The sequence below is a fragment of the Mesoplodon mirus genome (assembly GCF_964341445.2).
Source record: "Mesoplodon mirus genome assembly, chromosome: 13".
In the NCBI taxonomy this organism is placed as follows: Eukaryota; Metazoa; Chordata; class Mammalia; order Artiodactyla; family Ziphiidae; genus Mesoplodon; species Mesoplodon mirus.
This window is the reverse complement of record NC_138989.1, coordinates 48,695,239-48,711,832: the sequence shown is the minus strand read 5'-3', so window position 1 is coordinate 48,711,832 and position 16,594 is coordinate 48,695,239. Positions and strand designations below refer to the sequence as shown.

The 16,594-nt window shown below is 42.3% G+C and overlaps 1 protein-coding gene across 2 annotated transcripts in view; it reads right to left on the bottom strand.

Annotated features, from left to right (window-relative positions):
• Positions 1–1,711: 1,711 nt before the first annotated feature.
• The window catches only part of ASXL3 (ASXL transcriptional regulator 3), a gene marked incomplete at both ends in the record, with an annotated part of 168,100 nt that continues 153,217 nt past the window's right edge, over positions 1,712–16,594 (bottom strand). For both annotated transcript variants that reach the window (XM_082640776.1, XM_082640777.1), the window contains 3 exons: positions 1,712–5,407; positions 8,119–10,075; positions 15,033–15,138. In XM_082640776.1, the coding sequence (XP_082496902.1) occupies positions 1,712–5,407; positions 8,119–10,075; positions 15,033–15,138 (5,759 nt within the window). The remainder of the gene's footprint in view (positions 5,408–8,118; positions 10,076–15,032; positions 15,139–16,594) is intronic.

Sequence of the window (16,594 nt, the reverse complement as noted above, 5' to 3'; positions counted from 1 at the left end):
GATTACTATAAAAAAAAAATCACAAGTTTTTTTCTTCCCCAGGAATGAAATTTCTGCTCATTCCAGTTAATTTTTAAGACATATTTTAAGGGAATGTCAAAAGTTAACATTGATTAGGATGATCCCTTGTGAAAATATCTGTCAAATTCTTACCCTGGATACAGAAGATTTTCCCCCCATATTTTTAAAAATTCGACAGCCACAATCAACCAGTGGGTTAATGGTACTCCACATTTTGTGCTCTGTAATCTGAAGTTAAATGGACATGGTCTCTGTTCTTACACCTTCCCACAGTGTGCATGTGCTTTTGAACTTGCTTTAGGGAACAGAGCCTGCTGAACTACAGCTGTTCTCTGGCATGAGGGTGGCCACAGTACATGGAATGGAGCTCAAATACTCAACACCCAGACTACTGGATAAACACTGACAATAGTTGTAAGATGCAGTATCCCTTTTTCAAAAGCAGTTCCACTCCCCCAAATATGAAGAATGCACTGAATTCACCTGAGGGGGGGTGGGGGGGGGAAACAAAACATGCAACACCCAGAACAATTTTTAAAAATAAGGGTTAGTTGAGAGTCAAATATAATTACATAGATCGTGACTCATGAGGAAAAAACTGTTCAGAAAAATGTTGACACTTCAGCCTTCTACAGTCCCTCTCATCATCAATGACACTTTAAAAAAAGAGGTGGCCAACCTCTGCAAAGTCGGAAGCCAGAATGCACTGGTGTCGTCAATAAAGGGTTACGATTATTTCCCCCCAATTTTAATATCTAGTAATTGTATTAGAGTGAATAGAAAGGACCGATATTTACATCGCCAACGCATTTAGGTGTGTTTGCATACACAGCATTTTACTTGTTTGCTTTGAATTTTAGGGCATTTTTTTTTCATACTTGCTCTTAGAAGCCACACATGAAGCTCTGAAATCCTCTGGGCCTATGGCTCTCTGTTGTCCAACTGATCTTACAGTCTCGGGTGTCAAAGGGCTTGAACCAGATTGCTGGGCATGAGGCCCACACTGCAATTTCAGGTGGAAAAGACATTTCACTACAATATGTGTACCATGTCCAAGGCAGAGCCAGAGAATCTGCCAGTCTCTGAAAAGAGTCAAAAGGGAGGAAAGAGAATAAGGACAGTGGAGTTCATTAATGGCATACCTCCTTTAATATCTTTTGTGATATGAGTAAATACAAGGAATCATACACTTAAATCAGATTCCCTTTTCCAAATATGATGTAATCACTATGGTAAAGGTAGGTCCAAAGGAGTCAACTGTTGGCACCCTCGCTGTAATGGTTAATCTACAGAAGAATGCATCACCACCTTAAATTGCTGTTACCGATCTCTCTCCACATCTCCATTTCTGGTTACCATTAAGTAGTTTAAAATGTCCTTTTCCTATCTACACCTGGATTAAAAAAAGAAAGAAACAAATTGGGAGTGACCTGTATACACATGAATAGAAACTTTCCAAAGCTGCAAATGGCAACTAAATATGTAAAAGACATGCTGTTGAGCCCCTCGGCTGGAATGTGATCTCTCCTTTCCCAGAAATGCAAGAAAATAATCATCTAGAGAAAAGATCATCTGTTCCAAAGTAAAATAAATTAGCACGCTATAAACCACTGAGCTGTTCAATTTGTTGTTGCTGACGCCGTTTGGCTTTTCCGTGGTGAAAAGGGATACTGCATCTTTCACTCAGCTCTTATCGCACAACCAGGCAAGCTACACAGAGTTTAGAAGGCCCTATGCAGTCGTCGTGGCAGAAGGCCCCACAGCCTTTGCACACAATCATGGCTTTCAGCCGGCAAGAGCATTTCAGTTCCAACTCATCCGCGTTGCTGCTGTCGGCAAAGTTCTGAACGGGCATCTGAGCGTTCTGACCAGGCAGACCCGTGGTGGGATTGGAGCCACTTCCCAAAATCCCAATGGACTTTTCAATTGCAGATGCTGCCCTTTTGAAGCTCGTGCTACCGAAGTGTATTGTTGGATAATTTCCACAGAGCTGCTGTTGTTGCTGCACCTGCATTTTCTGAGCAGCTAATTGGGTAAAAGGCTTCTGTGGCTCAGAAAGCAAATAGGAAGAGAAATCTGCATTTTTCAGCGCAAACGCCTTCAACTGTTCTTTCATTTCATTCTGGTCATAGGAAACTTGTTTCATGCCCAGTTCACAGCTGCTGCTTAAACCTTCCTCAAAAGAAAGAGGTTCCGATTTTATATTGCTACATATGCCCGTGGACTGTGGCCAACTAAGTCTCTTAGTGGTTTCCATGGTAACTGGCGGTTGTTTTTGATCGGAGGGGACTTCTGGATTAGGAAGAGGTGGAGGTAGTGGCGGTGGCGGCGGCGGGGGTGGGGGCAAAGCCAAGGGGGGAGGGGGCGGGGGATGCACTAGTGCTTTGTGCGGCACCCCGTGCGGGGTCCCCCCCATGTCATCGCCTTCTTTCATGGGCATGTTGGGGGGCACCATATTGGCTAACCTTAGCTGGTGAGGTGCTGAGGAGAGGCCAACCTCTCCCAGTCCCTTTTGCTCAAGATGCCTGTTGAAGGAAAACGTGTTACAGCCCACGGGGGCTTTGGCAGAGGCTGGTAACAGAGCCGCGGTAGGAATGGGGCCCCTGGCAGCCAGAGGCATTTGGTAAAACTGCTGTCTGTGGGAGGTTCCAGCGTCGGGGTGGAAGCCGTCCTTCTTGTCGACGTGAAACAGGTTCTGCTGGAAGCTACACGAGGGGAGCAGCCGCTTCTGCTGTTTGACCTCAGGGCTGTGAGCCATCTTGCTCTGCACAGGGTGCTTGTTCAGCCACTCCTGCTTCAGCGGCTGGCTGAGTCCCAGCTGATTCATGCCGGAGCTGATGACACACGGCACCGCTTTCACATCTGCGTCTGCCAACAACTTCCCTGGCTCACATTTCACTTGAGTGTGTTCCCCCCCCGTCCTGGCGACTCTCTTCTTGGGGTGGTTCTCCCGCTTCCTCATTTGTAGTGGTGCGAGAGCTCCTGCCAGGTAGCCTTTCCCGTCTGGATTGGGAGAGCTAGGGGGCATTTCAACCACGCTCCTCTCGGGGGCTGTTTTACCCACTGAGGTAGTTTGAAGAGGCAGAGGAAGCCTGTTGATTTCGAGCTTGGCTCCCAGTCTGGGCTGGGGCAACACTTTCTCCAAAGGCAAGTTGCCCTGGAGTAACTGTGTGACGAGGGGATTGTTCGCCTCCACCGATGACAGACGGCAGCTGGAGCTCCCTGCGCTGGGAACTCTTTTCAGGGTGTCCGTAGCCAGAGAGATGGCCTCTTCCATGGGACCAGAGGCGGGGGCCTGCACGGTCTGCGTCTGTTGCACACTCGGGGCTGCCCCTGCAGCTGGAGGATGCAGCTCAGGGCCAGGGAAGTCATCGGCGTCCATCCTAAAGCCCCTGTCCACGTCGTGAGGTTCGGACTTCACGGGGAGAGGGACGCTTGTGATGAGATTCCTGGGGTGAAGTTCCGCCACATGCGAGGAGCTGGCATGCTCGGTCTTGATGGCCTTCGGACAGCCCTGCTCCAGATACTCCTTCTGTTTACTGGAACCAGGGTGACTGAGCAGAGGCTGTCCTGCACTCCTCACCCCGTCCTCGCCCCAGCAGATCCGGCTGCCCGGGTTATACTGATGGCTACAGGTTGTGTCGGCTTCACTTTTGAACGCGGTTATGCCATGCGCCTGCTCAGCAAAGCTGAGACTCAGAGGAGTCCCCCCCTTTAAGTTATCTGGAACGACGAGGGGTCCTTCACGGAGACCCGGGCAGGTGGCCTGCATCGTTTGACTGTCTTGTTTTGCCGCGGAAGCAGCAATGAAACTGGGACCGTGATCTCCGCCTTCGCTTGCAACCGGCTCGGGCCTGCTGATGACAGACACCTGCGGACACGCCACGGGCTGGATGGCTGCTTCCGTCCTCCCAGACCTGCTCTGGAGGTCCACGCCGGCTTCTGTGCTCTCAAGAGGGACAGTCAGAGATGACGTGGAGGTCAGCGTGGTGCTGTGGTCGACGATGACTTTACACGGAATCGAGCGGTTTATGGCTGCTGGCGTGAAGCCCCCCGGCGGTGGCTGAGGTCTCCCAGAAGTGTCTGCCCTGTTCCGAGTCCCTGAAGTTTTGTCCAAGCTTTCAGCACTTAACGTGGGAGGACTGTCATAAGAGTTTACAGTCAGCATGCTTGCGGTAAACGCTGTGACAGGTGGGCGTGCCACCAGGGCGTCAGTGACTGCGACAGGGTCCCTGCAGCCGAGGGCGGCTCTCACAGTGGTGCCCATGGACATGGTGGCCTGTTCTTCGCTCCCAGGCATGGCTATCTTCTCAGAAGGAAATCTGCTGTTCATTCCCGTTGGGGGAATCAAGACAGAGCTAGTGGAGAGATGGTTTGGCAAGTTGCTTCCAATGGAGGAAGTTGGCACAGAGGTGTACTGACTGGGGACCAGGCTGCCCGCGCTGCTGCTGGGTGCCAGTAACTGTGTGTCATCCCGGGGGCTCGCTGCGCTGGAGCCCTCCGTGGTGGCCGGAAGAGGGGTGCTCTCAATACATTTTGGTATAATGGCTATGCATGGAGTGTCCGTTCCCTGGATGGTTTTTAACATGCTTATGTTACAAGCAGAAATTGTAGTGTTTGCACTGTCAACAGACATTAGGACAGAGGATTTATCAACAGAACTCACAAAGGGATGTTCTTTAATTGCTCCCGACATAGCAGTGCTGCAGACAGACACGGGGACGGGATTTTTGTTAAAAAGCACGGGCACGCTGCTATTTTCAGAAGAGGTAGATGAAACAACTTTCTCAGACAAGTGTGTCACGGGTGTGTTTTCATCAGAACTATGCACAGATAAGTCCGTGGCAATTTCTGGAAGTTTGGTCGGGTTGAGAGACTGCTGTAGTACAGTGGTGGGCTCCCGGAGGTGCGCAGCCTTGTTGCTGGGAGATCGGCAGTTTGGATTGACAATGATGACACCAGGCGAGCCTTCGATTTTTGTTTCCGGGGCAGAAGAGACTTCTAAGCTTGGAGGCCCTTCCTTTGAGCCGAGGGGAGGCAACCGAGGCTCTTTAGTGTTCTGGAAGAGGTGGGCTCGGGCTTGATGCTTTGCGAAGAGCTTCACCTTCGTCTGCTCTTTGATATGCGCCAGAGTTCTGGCCTTTCCGCCCTCTCCTGGGCTCCCCATAGCTCCCGAAACGATGCTTGCGGCAGCCGCCACGGCTGCCGCTGCTGCCGCCTCTCGCTGGGCCCTTGCTTGCTGGGCTCGGGCCTTGATGTCCGCCAGGGTCCTGGCTCCCGTGTTCCTCCCGCCACTGACCGATGTGCCAGATGACGCGCGAGCCTCTGGTTTGGAGACTGGTTGGCTCTTGATAATAAAGGGTGGCCCGATTTTGGAAAGCTGTATCTACAGGAAGGGGGAAAATGGAAAGATAAAGTGCGTGTACACGATCACAGACAAGGCGCATGTGTACATGATCACAGAAGGACGTGGGGACACAGGCACGCGAGGGCGGGGAGTAGCCGCATCCTCTCCTGAGGGGGCAAGGACGGCACCTAATACCCTGAATGGGCCTCTGGGGTATAAAGCAGCAATAAACGCAGCACGAATGTGAAAATTAAAATTTTTAACCTCTGTTTTTAATCCATAAAATATTAACCGGTGACTTCATTTGGCATGGAAATGAAACGTCTTTTAAAGCCTCATATAAATGGAAACAAAGCCCAGGCTTCTTAAAATGAGGTGAGCTAAAAAGAGTTAGAAATAGTAAGCTTTCAACTTATCTTCCTGGCTGGCATGAAGATACTCAGGCCAGCCAGGAAGAATAGAGATATTCAAAACTCTATTTGAATTTATCTGCCTTAATTTATCTGTCTTAATTTGACACAAAGGAAAAAGGAAAAAGCCCTAGCCAAGGGTCAGAAGACTAGAATTCTCAGCCTGGCTTCACACAAAGGAATGCTGTGAACCTAGGCAAATCACTGTGTACTTCAGTTTCTCCAATAATCTCCCCGAGTCAGAGACTCTGTAGGTTTTATGTGGTCCCATACCACCTAGCATGCCGCTATATATATATATATATATATATATATATATATATATATATATATATATATATATAAAATAAGCGTACAATATGACTGTTGTAAACTGTAAACAGTAAGACTAGTTATTTCTGGTCTATTTCTTTCACAGAGGTGTTATAAAGATGGAATGAGACTATACTTATGAAAGTGCTTTGCTTTCCAAAGGGATTTTATTCTTATTATTACGTTTTCTTGAAAGCAAGGGCAACTCTAGTTTTCTGCCTCCAAAAGAGAGTATGGGTTGGGCAGCTTATTTGATATTGGAAATCTACAGTCTGCTGAATTTAGTAAATGTCTCAACCCACACTGTTCACCCACTCATCTAATTAAGAGACTCAGTCATCACCAAATTCATGAGGCACAAGACCTAACAACAAACATCCCAAAGCAATGCCTATGATGCTTTAGTCACTAAGAATATTCCCAGAGTCACAGATTTGTAGAGCTGGCAGGGATCTAGTTAAAGCCCTTCATTTACAGTTGAAAAAACCGAGCCCCTGGAGATGGGCCGCCTTGGGTTCATATAACTAGGGAGTGACAGAGCCTTTGGGCTCCCCATTCTGTACTGTTGACACATACTAGATTTCCTTATATTTTTTCCTCTAGAAAAAATCTTCCCAGAAAACTTACACCTCTTTTCTTAACATATGTGCATTTACATATATTGACATTATAAATACCTGACACATACTACAAGATCGTGTCAATTTGGAATTATGCTTTAGTACTTTGGTAGATGGATTATCTTCCTGAGCTATCTCGTTTCTCATTTTCAAATTTCTGATGGCTCTCTTCTAATCCAAAGGTTCCAAAGATAGATGAATTTAGAAAAGGAATTCAGTTTTACCTTTTAAATATCTCCCTTAGTTTAAAAAATTAAAAACATTAAGCCTAACAAACATTAAATATATTTATTGTATCTCTCTATCCATCTGTCTTTACATAAAGTATATATCACTTTGAAAATAAGCTTCTGACAAAAAAATTAGACTGAAATGTTTAAAAATATTTCCTATGGAAAGCATGCTTATATTTTTCTTTTCATTGCTTCAGAAATTAAAATGCACAGCGGGGTTTTAATGGGAGCTTAATATTCATCTTTTATAGCTCTAGAATCTTATTTAATAGGGACTGCTTTATTAAATAGAATAATTACAATCACACCCCTAAAAGTCAACCTGAGGGAGATCATGAGTCACATATTAAAAGTAGGTGTCAGAGCAGAGCAAAATAAAGAGAAAGATTAAGAAAAACAAATCTTGAGTATATTTGTAATTCTTTGAGTTAACCTTAATTTTTAGTTTAGTTAGGCAGAGTCAATTTATATACAAGAGTTGTTTTCTGAGAGTTAAAATCTACCTGGGATCAAAATAAAATATATAAATAGGAACGTTTGTCTACAGGCTTTATTATTGTGTGAAGTTAAATACTTCTTTATTATTTTGGAAATAAAATAGTAGGATTTGTATACCTATGTATCTATAGCATTTTCCTCAGGGTTTGTGAAGTGATTTCATTGATTTTTCAAGAAATATTTAATGAGGCTCTTTCAGAAGCTAGCTCCTCTCTGCTAGGCAGAGGGGGTGTTCAACATTTGTTGGAAAATGAATGAAGAGATAACACGTACCTTCATTTCTTGAGTGCAAGCCTCTGACTTTTGACTACTGCTTTCTCTAGTCCTACTGAACTTTTATAGGATGCTGAATTATCTTTCAAATTTTTCCAAGTTTATACAGGTCTCTGTCCTACACTGTGGAGTCCCCCAGAGACCCTGTATCTCAGTGGCCTGTGGGCTCCTCCAGGCCCTGTTCTCCCTCCCTCCTTCTTTTTCCTTAAATGCCAAGGTCTAAATATGTACATCTATCTAAACTTACTGTATGAGCTCAACGCAGTCTGAAAAGGATCATTTAATATTAGACTGGTGCTGGGAGTATTAGATTATAAACTGCTACATTTATTTTTGAAAAATTAAGTATCTAAATAGAAAAAGCCTATCTATGGAATTTCCTTTTTTTAAAAAAAATACGATACCTTGAGAGGTGGAACCCTTGGTTCCTCTCTTGGAGGCTGTTCTTTCTCAGATGGACTGCTGGATGAGATGTTCCGGCTTGACTGGTCATCTTCTATCCTAGCCCTCTTCTCTTTACAGATCCCAAAGCTGTGATGCTCTGCGGTTTTCCTCTTCGATATCTCAGATTCTCTACTTTCATTTCTTACCCCATCTGGGGACTTGGAGGGCTCTGACAACTTGGAAGTATGAGAGGTCTCCAACCGATTCTGTGAGCTCCCTGGCTTATGCATTTTATTTCTAGAGCCTTCTGAAAATGAAGCCTTATCCACCGATGAGATGTATTGCTTGTCCTGTAATTTTGCTGATGGGAGCTCATTTCCCTTACTCTCTGTCTCTTCAGAAAAGACAGGTAATTCCAATGGTGAAGACATCGCTTTCTTTTCTGTTCTTTGCAGGACATTATGACTTTTAACTTTTATCATTTCTGTAGAAGGGAGTTCTGGAATCGAAGCGGGATAGGGCTTCTCAGTTTCAACATGTGATTTACAAGGCTGCTGATTCAGGGTCTTATTGTGCAATTCTTCTGATGAATATGCTTCAGGAGCAATGGAAGAAGAACCCATTTTGATAGGTTCAGGAGTATTTGATAGAGTCTTCTGCTGAGAGGTAAGGCTCTCTCCCAGGGGCTTGGCAGCGGCAGAACCTTCATCTTTCTGGGGGGAGAGTGGTTCTTCAGATATGGAAGTTGGTTTTCTTTGTTGATGCACCATTCTTTCATTCATGGAAGAACTGGAAATTGGAGATGTTTCTGAAGGAAGTGGCAAACTGGATATAAAAGTGGTCTCAGATGTGAGAAGCATGGAAGACACTGAAGAAGTTTCTGATGTCAAAGGTAAATCAGACATGGGCGAGGTTTCTGATGTTAAAGGTAAATTCGATACTGGGGATGCTTCAGATGTTAACGGTAAATTGGACATCAAAGACGCTTCTGATATTTCAGGTGAAGTGGATATTGGAGAGATTTCTGACATCAAAGATGCATGAAGATTTTCATCAGTGGCATTTTGCTGATTATATTTGTTCACATTTTCAGTGCTGGACACCTCAGAACAAAATGTTGTCTCAAGGGAGGCTGGGGTACATGATTCTTCTGAAGTGGATTGGGTTTCCCCTCCTGGGGATGTCAGGCTGGTACAGGCTCCCTCTGGGCTCTCAGAAGAGAAGGACGTTTCAGAGATGCAAGCATTTTCAGAAAGCTGTTCATCAGGATCACTCTGCAGCTCCATATCTACAGCGATTCCTTCACTTCGAAATTGGCCTTCTAAAGACGATGACCCTGTTTTCATTTTTGGAGCGTTGGTCTCTAGTGCAGTTTCTGGCTCCTTATGTTCTGTGTCATTGACATGAGTCCCAGATGAAGTGGAAGGAACAAGAGAGTCACAGACTTCTAGCTGATCAATGACAACTGACATCTCTTCCTGGGGAGATTCTGATTTCTCTTCCACTTTAACTTCCATAAGAGGCAAAGTTTCTAAAACATCATTCATTATAACACAGGATTCCAAGTTATTTTCAGGAGGTGCTATTTGGGGCTCCTCATGAGAGTTGGCTGGACTTTCTGACTCCTCAGAAAATTCAGGTATTGTCTTGTGATTCTCATCCTGGCACTCACAGATGCTAGTCTCTACCTCTTCCTCAATTTCTTCCTGAATCACAGATTCTTCGGGGATTAAGATGTCCTCTGATTCTGACTCTGTCATTACATCTTTACCTACGTCTACCATGGGACAAAGTGTAGCACAGAAATCAGGCTCTGGAGAAGTTGGACTTTTCATGCTTTTTGGCTGTTGTTCTTTCAAGGGAGTCTGTGAAGATAGACCAGGAAGGCCAGAGGTCCCACATGAAGAACTACTTTCAGCTCCATCATTATTTGGTCCAGATGTGAGCTTTATAGAGTCCTCTCTTGACATGCCCAACCTGAACAGAAATTAGAAATATTAAATTATTGTTCAACCACAAAACATGAAAGGTACAACTTGGATCTCTTACCAAATATAGTATTCATAGAAGTAAATGCATAAAACTAATTTTATAATCACTAAGTAACATGTTTAGCTTATGTAAACCAGTTTATGATGGATTAGTTTTGCTACTGCTTTTATAATCATAACTAAAATAAACTCTACTTCTGTTTAAAAAGTATTGATTTTTATTCTGTAAGCAAGGGAGATTGCATACTAAAATGATTAAAAAAAATATGGGCTGAAAAGCAAAAGAATGTATAAGACCTACATTTTTTAAAGTCAGAAAGTAGAAATATGTCCTTATAATAGAAAATTACATACTCCTTAAAGGATGCAACATAACCAAATAATTAAGATCAATGGAAGATGGGTATGTTGTAAAATCTTGAAATGGAAATGACTTCCAAAGATTAAGTTCTCTTAACCCAATGTAAAAGGTGTCCATCACCATATTTTAGTACAATATCTAAGTGTCTAACCTAAGACAAGATGGAAATTTCACTAAAGAATAATAAACATATTTGGGGTCATCAAAGTTGATTCTACTAGATGACATTCATGTGAGGCAAGGCTTTTAAAAATTCTTTCATGTAGAACTCTTACTGTAAAGATATTCCATAAAAAGTTAATGTAGAATATCAAGAAATAGCCCAGTCTAATGTTCAGGTCATAAGGTAAAGTTTATCAGAATTTGCAATCAACAATATTGTAAATCACTATTTCCTGTCATACTAAGTTACAATGTCAGCATCAGATGGTAGGGAAATATGCTGTTCTAAATGAAGTTAAATTAGAGTACAGGCAATTACAAAGATGAGCAGAAGAGAGAACATTCCCAGAGGAAGAAACATATTTGAGTGAGGAAATACAGCTATAACAGGAAAATACCTCAGTAAAATCTTCTTCAACCTTTTAGTTAAATTAAATCCTCAAAATGAAAGGGAAATAAAATTGAATACACTTTTTGGGTATTTGATCATTGCGTTCTTCACTAAAATTCAGAAGGCTAAGAAAGGAAGATAGAGGACACTTCCTTCATAATTAGTCTCTTTTCTTTCAACTTTCCCTAAGATGGGTTCAAATTAAACCACAATTTATATTATAGTGAGAGGAACAGAATAATATTAGTCTCTTTTCTTTCAACTTTCCCTAAGATGGGTTCAAATTAAACCACAATTTATATTATAGTGAGAGGAACAGAATAATATAACTACACTACAGATGAATTTAGAGCAGAATAATCAGCTAGGAATAAGGTCTCCTGGGGCCAGATCAAGCAGATATACCACTGATACTAGGTTAGATGGAGAACACACAGAATCTACCCACCGGCAGCCAAATTTCAGCTAGTTGATTAATAAGAATATTATTAAATATATTTAATATTATTAAATATCATATATGTATATAATATATATATCTCATATGGAAAACAGCACTGTATAAAACATACGTGTAAACATTTTATTATTTTCATGGGAAAATAGACTTAAGGTGGCATAAGGCATAGAAGGAAGACGTTCATAGCACACCACATAACCACACAAAGGAAAACTCTGACCGCCTGAAATCTAGACCGCAAATCAACAGACCAACTCCTATAATTTTGAGTTAGCATATACATGGGATCCCTACAAGTAATTAAAATGAATATAGGACAGTACTGTATTATAGGCAGAATAAGCCAATAAGAACCAAAATAAGGATCTCAAAGAGCAGAAAACTAAATCAGACAGATCTTAACTAAAGCTGAATTTCAGTGCTAACATTCTTGGGAAAACTTAGAATAATGAGAAGGCACATGGTGTCAGTCAACTGAAAATTATCTGATGCTAGGAAAATATCCCTCACATATTGAGGGAATGTAGGTAATCTAGAAGTAACAAAACTAGAAGGGCAGTCAATGAAATGTCCAAAATACATCAGTCATCCAATATGTAATCAAAGATAGGAAAAGACAAGCAAGAAGTCCAGGGATGTAAGGGGACAGAAACTCTATGGATAAACTACAGCAAGAAAAGGGTCAACCAAGTAAAAGAGCTGTTTGTATTCAGAACTCAATGATGCTGATGGGGAGTCATGTTTACTCACAGTATTGTAGCTGTCACCTTCCAGGACAGGATTCTTTAACTTGATATCCATGAGAGTCTACGGAGCCCCCAAATTTCATGTAAAAAATTGTAGGTGTGTGAATTTTTCTGAGAAGGATTTGCAGGTGAGCCAATTACTTAACCACACCATGTAAAACTGGGGAAATTACTTAGTTTCACTGCCTCTCAGTTTCCTAAACCCTTTTTAAAATAAGAATAATAATGGTACCCACCTTATAGGATGGTTGGGAGGGTTAAGTGAAACAATATTTGCAAAGCTCTTAGAAACCTATCAGAGCCGGAGTATGTTCAATGATTATTTGCTGACTGAGGAAAAACTCTCTGTATGGTCTCTACAGTGCAGGCTCTCTGGCATCTAGGATAATGTGTGGCATGGAGGCGATGCTGCATGAATACTGAATTGATAAAAGCACAGGCCCAACACTCAACAAAAATTAAGGACCAGTTTTTTGGAGGTAACTAACTTGGTTATGCTTCTGCCATTACTGACAAGAGTGTTCCCAACATCCCCTTTGTCAGAAAAGGTAAGGAAGGCAGGGTTCTTAATCCTGCTGTACATGAGCACGATGGGAAAGCATCTAAAAATACAGATTCCTGGGCTCAACTCCTGGAGATCACCCATCAGTACATCTGGGGTGGGTGTCGGAAATCTGTACCTATTTTTAAAAGCTCCAATGAAGATTGTGACGCCGCCAGGCTTGAGTAATACTGCTGGTAACTAGCCTGTAACTAGCCTGCCACAATGTTAATTTTTGAGAAAGGACATTAATTATCTCCTTTTAGCTTTGCTGAAATATGTATATGCATCCAAAGTCCTAGGGCAGCAACTGAAAAGGAGCCTTCCTACTCAAACTCAAGAGGAGGGCTACTTAGGACGACTCACCAGAGGCAAGGCTGCTCAGAGTAAGCAGGCTGCTCATCACGTGATGTCTTTTTATGACGAGCGCTCATGTGAGGCTCCCCGACGGTCTTCCTCATTTACAGGGAGAGTTTTGTGAAATTAGATCAAATGGTACAGGCTGTGTTGCCTGCATCCACCTCAGTGTCTTTTACACAAAACAACAACTTTCAAGCATTAATTGTGTATGTGGGAATTAAAGCACAAGTTCTTCTACCCATGATGATCTAAAGTTGCTGTCAATTGTCAGCTCTTAAATCCCTTTCTTTCTTAGGGATCTGAATGTCTGTGAGATTCAAATTCTGCCCAAGGAGAATATGTTCCTGTTAACCATGAGGCAAAGGAGAAACTACTTTCAAATTAGCTCAGTCAGTACCATACTTAGGTGTGACTGGTATTATTTTTAAAACACACACATACACAAATAAAAATAATAAATTAAAAAGCGGTTATAGCCTCCTATACTATTGGTGGGCATGTAAATTGGTGCAGTCACTATGGAGAACAGTACGGAGCTTCCTCAAAAAGCTAAAAATAGAGTTGCCGTATGATCCAGCAATCCCACTCATGGGCATATATCCAGACAAAACTATAATTCAAAAAGATATATGCACCCATATGTTTATAGCAGCACTATTCATAATAGCCAAGACATGGAAACAACCTAAACATCCATCAAAAGATGAATGGATAAAGAAGATGTGGTATGTATATATACACAATGGAATATTACCTAGCCATAAAAAAATAACGAAATAATGTCATTTACAGCAACACAGATGTACCTAGAGATTATCATACTAAGTGAAGTTAAGTCACACAGAGAAAGACAAATACTGTATGATATCACTTATATGTGGAATCTAAAATATGACACAAATGAACTTATCTATGAAACAGATTCATAGACACAGAGAACAGACTTTTGGTTGCCAAGTGGGGCTGGGGGCAGGATGGACTGGGAGTTTGGGATTAGCATATGCAAACTATTATATATATGTAGAATGGATAAACAAGGTCCTACTGTATAGCACAGGGAACTATATTCAATATCCTATGATAAACCATAATGGAAAAGAATATAAAAAATAATGTATATACATGTATAACTGAATCACTTTGCTGTACAGCAGAAATTAACTCATTGCAAATCAACTACTTGAATAAAATACGTTTTTTAAAAAGTGGTTTTACAGGGCTTCCCTGGTGGCGCAGTGGTTGAGAGTCCGCCTGCCGATGCAGGGGACACGGGTTCATGCCCCGGTCCGGGAAGATCCCACATGCTGTGGAGCGGCTGGGCCCATGAGCCATGGCCACTGAGCCTGCGCATCCGGAGCCTGTGCTCCGCAACGGGAGAGGCCACAACAGTGAGAGGTCCGCGTACCGCAAAAAAAAAAAAAAAAAAAAGTGGTTATACATAAAGAGGAAAATGGATAGAGGAAAGGGTATTACCTCAGGCTCTCCCCCAAATAAGGACTAAACAAATGTATATGGAGAGTCAAAATTTTTGGAAAAAAATGTGAGAATTAAATATGTGTCCAAGACTACTTATCTCTAACGCATTTATTAATGAAAATGCTTAGATTAAAAAGAAAAAAAACAGGAGATTTTTACTAAAATCCAGTTAGGAAAGCCAAAATTGATTTCTATAGAATTTCATGTGCTACTTTCAGTCCAGAATGAATTTTCATGGACAATTTATAAACCCTTGAAATGCATTTTTAAAATTTAAGTGCTGATATGACACTATAATTTTACCTGCAACTTCTTACACTGAGAGACTATTGCCTTTTATCACACGTTTATAAAGTTTTATAGCATATGATTGTGCTAAGTGAAACAGAGAATTACATTTTAATTTCCTTCTAAGAGAAATGAGAAGAAAATGCTCTAGTACTTACTTTTCTCCATAAAACCTTTCGAAGAATTTTTCTTTCCAGGGTTCTGTTTTCTTTTCCTTTTCAATTTCTTGTCTTATCCGCAATTGCATTTCTGGAGTAAACTCTCCTAGAAAGAAAATGCTTAGATATTGAGTAAAAGTTGTCATATGTTTTGCCAGTTAATAAAGAAATCATGTAACTAATTTGAATAAACTTCTATGGATGCCAAAAGGTAAAAAAGCTGAGTACTGATAATATTTCTACAGCTTCTTTTTTATGATCACTCAGTCATTTATTCTTAGACAGACTCTAAAGCATTTAGCAAATGTACTGTGCTAGGGGTTCTAAATGAAAGTGTATATTCAGTGTCCTTGATGAAACCAGTCTGGTAAAAGAAAAAGCACACAGTTGAGTATAATAACACAATGTGGAAAGCCCTGTATAGGTCATAAGAATAAGTGTAGGCAAAGTACTTAATCCTCCCTAAGTTGATTAGGGAAGACCATACATAGAACCTGATTCTTGAGTTAGCTTTTGAAAGATGATCAAGCTTTCATAAAGTAATTCGTTCACAAGGCACAGAGATATGAATATGTATAGTTATATGCTTTTGAGTGGCCAATTATGAGTAGAACACAGGACGAAGTGAAATAGGAAAGGTAGGCGGTGGCCAATTACCCAACAAATGTTTTAAAGAGAGCCCTGAATTATTCCTGTAAGAGACAGAGGGAGGTCCTGGCGGTGTTGAGTGTGGGAGGAATGTGGCCAAATAAGCAACTTAGAAACTGGCTGGGAGGCTACTGAGTAGCATAGATGAGAGATGGAGATTACAGTCAGGCCAGCATCTTGAGAATGTTGAAGAAGATTCAAAGACACAAGTAACAGTTCATAACCAGATGGACCTGGGGAGAAGGAAGAGGAACAAAGACATCATCAAGGTTTCAAAGTGAGGAGCTGTGAGAAAAGGGGGTGGCCTTAGTAGACAGAAGGCACAAGAAACAGTAGACATTAAAAGGGAGGAGAGGGCTTCCCTGGTGGCGCAGTGGTTGAGAGTCCACCTGCCGATGCAGGGGACACGGGTTCGTGCCCCCGTCCGGGAGGATCCCACATGTCGCGGAGCGGCTGGGCTCGTGAGCCATGGCCGCTGAACCTACACGTCTGGAGCCTGTGCTCTGCAACGGGAGAGGCCACGGCAGTGGGGGGGCCCGCGTACCGCAAAAAAAAAAAAAAAAAAAAAAGGGAAGAGAGTTTAATACTGGCATTTTGGTTTTAAGGTGCCTGATACTGGAAAGATCCAGCAGGTTTGTGGAATGGAGCAGCAAAGGATTGGGAAAGAGGACTTCCAGTCAGATTTGGACATTCTCAGCATGTGGGCTATATAGCTGAAACCGGCTGAATGAGGCTCTTAGAGCATGGGAATAGTTGCAAAAGCAAATAGCAGGGAAGAGAATGGTGGAGACATCACCATTTACCATCAGGTGAAAGAACAGGAGCTCCTGAAGGAAGGTGAGAAAAGGCTGTCAGACACAATTTAAAATATATTATGAATGTCAAAGGCAGATGGTTTCAAATTAGATGGGGTA